General features: G+C 34.3%; 1 protein-coding gene across 1 annotated transcript; it reads right to left on the bottom strand.

The window, feature by feature from the left end:
* Window positions 1–1,287: 1,287 nt before the first annotated feature.
* On the bottom strand, window positions 1,288–4,171 carry LOC143613959 (protein CANDIDATE G-PROTEIN COUPLED RECEPTOR 2-like). Its single transcript, XM_077087531.1, has 6 exons — window positions 3,840–4,171; window positions 2,278–2,469; window positions 1,998–2,157; window positions 1,800–1,902; window positions 1,613–1,694; window positions 1,288–1,529 (listed from the first exon to the last, which is right to left on the bottom strand). The coding sequence occupies exons 1-6, from the start codon at window positions 4,152–4,154 to the stop codon at window positions 1,452–1,454; spliced, it is 930 nt and encodes a 309-aa protein (XP_076943646.1). The 5' UTR covers window positions 4,155–4,171; the 3' UTR covers window positions 1,288–1,451.
* Window positions 4,172–6,472: the final 2,301 nt, after the last annotated feature.

The following is a 6,472-nucleotide window of genomic DNA, read 5'->3' as shown; positions in this document are numbered from 1 at the left end:
GTATTGAAGTGATGTGATGAATATGAATGATATATATATATAGAGAGAGAGAGAGAGAGAGATATAGATACAGGTGTTAAAGGTTACGAGAGACGTCTGGATAGTGTAATAACACTCCGGTGAGGTCTGGAAGCTACCAGACTTATTCGAGAGTTTTCTGAATTATGGGTGGAAAATTATTGTGAGAGAGACACTTTAAATTTGAGTAGTTACGACTTACGACGACGTTTCACTTCGGTTTTAAGCATAAATAGGGCCCTTCGTGTTTTTTTTTTCTTTGGATAAGTAAAATTAAAACCATTTAACACCAGAACTAAATCTATATTTGTTGTTTATTTTATTATCTTTTGACAAGAGAATGTTTATTAGAAGTTGGTGTAGTTCTAATGATTTGTATATTTTAACTTGGTCAAAATAAAATGATATATATATATATATTTTTAAAAAATATTTGATGTTAATTAATCAAATGTTGATGTGGTAAGAGATGATATCTAATTAATAATGAAAATGGGAAAATACCATTGGGTGAAGTTGAAAGTTAAAACGTTGCATGTGGATCATTTTTCTAGTAGCAGTTGAACACAAGCGTAACAGAAATATGTGGCTGGAAATTGCTTAAACGATGAACAGTAAAAAATGTGAGAGGGCAACATTTTGGTTTTTAATATATATATATATATAATAGTTTATATACAATATTTTCTCATGTATGTGTTATAAGCATATTTTGTTTGTCACAACGGGTATAGTGACAATAAGAATATGGCTATTTAAGGGGTTAACTACTAGCTCAAAGCTTTCTACCCCCCGCTAAGAACAAGAACATAATCGTTAGTCTCACCGCGGGAAGGGATCTCCTGCGATCAGCCTACAACGTGTCAATAAGTGATGATAAATAGAGTTGAAAGGAGAATAATGTAGGAAGAGAGAGTAGAGAGAATGAGATGATAATACCGGGTGTATGGGTCTCCTTTTATAGCTTCCTCGGAGAAGATTGGCTTCTATAAGCGGAAAGGGAAACTCCTCAACTTAGTACACTCAGGCAAGTCATCCCTTTTTTGTGTAACATACTATCTATTTTATGTCTGTGGGCCGACGTAGTTGCTTTCCGAAAGACGATGCATACTACTACATAATGATATAAACTTCCTTACAAGAACATGAGGTTTATGCATTTTATAACCCATTTGATTCAAGTCAGCTCAGTTGACACCCTTTTAGCTAACTTCTAAACTTTTAGCCGATTAACTCGTTAGAGATGAAACACAACGCGTATCAAACCAGTTTTCAAACAACGCATATCAAACGTTAACACTTAACACCATAAAAAGACGATATTTACTAAAAAGTACACTTGACCACAGATAAGATTAACAATACTACATGTCTTACAAGCTGATTCTAATTATTCCATGTCAACAAGGTGGAGACACAATAATTACTTCCATTTATTCCAAATCAGAATCAAAGAACCCAGCATCCTTCATCTCGGAGTAGTATGCATTATCCAAAAGCAAGTCTTCTTCCTGAAAACACCAAAATCATATCATATCTCCAAACAAATAACGTTCTTCATTATGATACCAAACCAATAATATATCATATATACCTGAAAGAAATCTGCTAAGAAAGTTATATACACAAAGGGAAGATAGAGTGTGTGGTAGCAGATAACAACAAAACTATACAGCCTGCAACAAACAAAATAACTCAGATACAAGCCAAGTGTTATATACGTTCCATCGCTGTTTTGTACTATGCTTTTATAACTATAATCATAAACATATTTTAGGTACCAATGTCCAAATCCCACGCCAATTGCAGCAAGCCCACAACCAAATAACGCGATTCCAGTCATCACAAACATGACAACAACATAATTGTAAAATGCTGGTCTAGCTGCATAAAAAGATGATGGCGTATTACATATTGGTTTGTACACATTGAGATATTATCATATATAAAAGATCTACAAATAAGAATCGACTACTTACGAGGTAGTTTATCTCTCCATGTTGAGTAATGCACAAAAAGTATATAGCCATATGTACATGTCAGCAATAGTGTATCAATTGTCCACAAGCCCCATTTTCCTCGATGAATGGTTGCACCATCCATGAAAAGTGGAACATTGAATCCAAACACACAAATTGTCTGATAGCGTACAAGAAAGTGAAAAATAAAAAAAAACATATCAAGAAAAAGGTTATTGTAAAGTTAAACTAGTGAAAACAGACAATCAAGCACAAGGATAAATATCTACTAGACTATTACCTTTAAAAGTATATCTGCTCCAACAATGAGGCCTGAAATAATAAAAGTATGAGCTAATGCTTCCAACCCGCTTGCATAGCTTTCTTGCAGCAAGAAGGCCACCAAGCTAATCTCTAAACATAGTGTCCCCAATGCTGTGAGCAATGACAATAGATTATAAGATAATTCTTTCCCGGGAACGCACTGCCACACCTGCATCAACATAATCCAAGATTTAAGATTTAACACCACTCAACCTCTTACAACTCAAAACTAGACAGTTAAATCTAAAACTGTAACATACAACAAAATTTATTGATAATAAAGTGACAAAAATGCTGAAAGTTGTACAGACTAGTAATAAAATGATATTTTACCCTCGTCTATGGATCCTCACTCTATTTGATAAAACGATGTTGTTGATAGATAACAGACAGTATGAAATCTATCTATTACCACTACCCATCTTCTTTATTTGATGTGAAAAACAAACCGCCCACTCCATACATAGTTTCAACTGGAAATTCAATTTGCTAAAGAAAACACAAGCATTTTGAACTAACAAAGCTCCTGCTTGGACAAATACCTAACACGAAGCATCAAACTCTTAAGTAGACTAACCAACATGATCTCCTTTTCTTTTCTTTCTTCCTTTTTTTTTGTAAAAAACTACCACTTAGACAAATAATTCAAAAACAAGCTTGACATCAATCTCATTTAGATTGACCAAATAAAGCAAGGTGTGAAAACTTAATGCACAGTATTTATCGAAATGAACAATCACCTAAATCACAACCCTAAAAGTAGCTTAAAAAAGCAGAGTATGAAATTTTTTATGGTCCAAAAAACGCACGGTAGGGAAAATTTACACATGGTATTTATTGAAGCTAACAATATTCTGATCCACCTAGGTTCTAAAACGTATGGGGTTTCTAGCATCAGGTACCCAAAACTTAGAAACAAATAAGCTCTATACATGAGTACATATATGACTAACCTATATGTACAACCTAAAAAGCTATATGTATTATGTAGAACACCCTGATGCCATGTACAAGAGGCACCTGCCTAACTAAAGGTAAACTCCACTGAACCCCTAGGACTATATCTTTAACAAACATTCAAGTTTTTAAGCGAGCCTACTGTACAATCGTCACCTCAAGCAATCAAAGGCGTTGGGGCTTGCATCTGAGTGCACCTCATGCCCAAGTGTGCTTTTCAAAACCAAGTGATTCACAACTTTCGAAGTAGCTTAGACCTGCAAAAAAGTCCTATCTCAACCATAGTTATCAAATGCAAGAAGCGCTCTAAAGCGATGAAGGTGCGCCTAGTAGTTCTCAACGAAGTAGTTTTATTGTCTCCATCATCAAGCACTTAACTTTACTTACTTCCATCCCGAATCCGCACTGCACTCTTACCCTTACGCATAACAAACATCTAAACAAACACTTAGCCCGTACACTCGTACGGCGTAACAATCAACACAACACTACATTAGACCAGCTTATAAAATATGCACACCACATATACATATTGAAAAACAAATCATATATGCATCATTATTATCTATTATCAACTAATACCTGAAGAGAACACCAGGCGAGATTAAGAGTAGCAGAGAACCAGAGGAGAACATAATAAGTAATCATAACATGTGACCGACGGTGCCGAAGCTTCTTAATATTCTTCTTCAAATGAAACCCTAGGTACAGTACAAACAACACCGCCGGGATGGAGAGGACGGCGGTGTACCAGAGGCCGTGGCATTGGTAGTGGCTGAACGGCGACGGTTGTAATGAGGAGGAGGATAATGGATGATGATGATGATGATGATGATCGGTGTTGATGATGTCTCCGGCTGGAGGTAATAAATACTGTGTGGTTTGATTGTTTGCCATTATTCTACATAATAATGGATTAACAGTGTTGGTGATATTGAAACCCTAATTTTGATTTTGTGCAGTGTTGAAATTGCAGAGCTTCGTAGTTGACGCGCAAACGAATATGATCACCGGCTGGTAGATGCTTCCATTTTGGTCGGTTTTGGACTTTCGGTCCCAACCAAAAATCTCAATTACCCGCCTAGGTGTCGATTAATCGTTAGTTTCCTACTTCACTGATTAATTTTGAGTTAATCATTAATGGTCAGATCCGGACAACATTAGGTTTCGGTTTTTTCTAATGAATGAGATTCCGGTCAAAATCGGCAGTTTCCGGTGAGATTCCTACCAAAATCAACAGTTTTTGGCGAGATTGAAGCCAATTTTCGGTCAAAATGTGTCTATATATGTATAAAACTGAAAATTATATATAATAACAAAAGTGGAAGAATTATGCATTACTCTTTTGTACATTGTGCATCCAAATTTGTACCATGTAATATTCTTTTTTATATAACTTTCATTTTTTTTAGTTTTGGTCCCTACATTTTTTTCGTAGTATACAGATATGTCAGAAGATATTTTTAGTTTTAGTCGTCAATATTTTTTCACTTTCCACTTTGATGCCCTATACTTTTCATCTTTTACAATTTTTTTTGTTTAGCGTTTACGTCTGAATTCAACGAGTTAACGCGCTGCAACGCATGTGCGTGGTTGAGCGTTTTTGTCTATTTTCCCATTTAACAACCCCATCGCAACACGTTGATGTTAAGTTGACTTGGTTATTTTTTTCTGTGTGTTAACATGATGCAAATGAGCGTGTGTGATTCAGCGTTTGTACGTCTACTTTTGATTCAGTTTTCATAATGGTTAACGTTAGGAACTGGTTGTGGGAGAGGGGGTGACGAACGAAGGAGATGGTTGTGGTAACTTCATGCTTTCGAGTGGAGTGGATATGTAAATACACAATTTTACACCTCCGTCGCAACGCGGGGGTGTAAATACTAGTTACATATAAAATTGTGTGTGTGCATATATAAAACTGAAAATTGTACATTAAGTCCGATCAGATCGTTAGTCCCTCACCACACCGTCCGATTAACGAGTAACGATTTTTACAACAGTGCAAGTAGAAGTGCACAAACGAGTTTAAAACTCGAAACTGGTTCAATTTGGTCAACAAAAGTCAAAACTGATTTATGGTCGTTTTGGTTTGAGTTGAAACCGGTTTTAAAAGAGAAATATTGAATATTGGGTAAAATATTTTTCTAGTTAATTATACTTATTAAGATCTTAAACAATATTGTAACGTGCTAGTATTGTGATAAATCTTGTTATATGCTAGTTAAATATTTCTATTTTGTTGCCAATACTTATTTATACTACGATCTTCCATGTAGTAGTTTGTAGCTTATAATAATACGATATTGCACAAGGAGATGGCCAAATGAACAATAATTCATCTCAGCATTTTATGTTAATTGTAACAACTAATGAATATGCTATCACATATATGAATACACTAAAATTTTAATATGCTATTTTAATTTTTTTTATTCTTTTTGTTATATTCCTTCTTAAATATTAACATTAGTCATATTTTAGTGTATTCATATATGTTAGCATATTCATTAGTTGTTACAATTAACATAAATGCTTAGATGAATTATTGTCCATTTGTCCATCTCCATAATGGTTGTTTGAAATACAATCCAATTCCAAAGTATACTCGTTGGAGAAAAGCCGAATAACCCAATTTACAACTCACCGGCTGGGCCCTTGTCAGTCTCTTATATCCAGCCCAGAGCCCACTATTTAATGCTCTATTAAATTTACTAGGATAGTACCCGTGTTACACACGGGTTAAAGATAGATAAATAACAAAATCAATATAGACAAATTTACCAACCGTTAACTTCTTCAAAATTTAACCAAAAAAAAGAAATTACCTTCACAACTTGACAAACAAAATAAACGATTATAAAAGTTTATTGTAGGTTTTTTGAAGTTTCTAGTTATGAACAAAACTAACAACTTAAATAGAAAACACAAAGTAAACAATGAAATTAAAAAATTAGTAATCAACTACATAATTAAGTTACTAAGTTATTGGTGTTACCTTAAATTTTACCTTCAGATTCCAAAGAGTTTGGAAGATCATCAAAATTTGACTCATAGTTCTCACACTATAGCAACCATTTTACCTTCTCACTAACTTCATTTTTCAAATCCAAATGTGCTCTTTCTTTTATAACATTAGCAAGCTTCAAGTGATCCAAATCTCTTAAAGAAACAGATCTATGGATTCTAATATTGATTTAGGATAGTACCCGTGT

The sequence above is a fragment of the Bidens hawaiensis genome, unplaced genomic scaffold (assembly GCF_021521415.1).
Source record: "Bidens hawaiensis isolate Kalapana, Puna unplaced genomic scaffold, B.hawaiensis_p1.1 tig00038581_1, whole genome shotgun sequence".
Classification (NCBI taxonomy): domain Eukaryota; kingdom Viridiplantae; phylum Streptophyta; class Magnoliopsida; order Asterales; family Asteraceae; genus Bidens; species Bidens hawaiensis.
The sequence above is the reverse complement of the archived record's forward strand: the minus strand, read 5'-3'. Positions and strand labels throughout refer to the sequence as shown.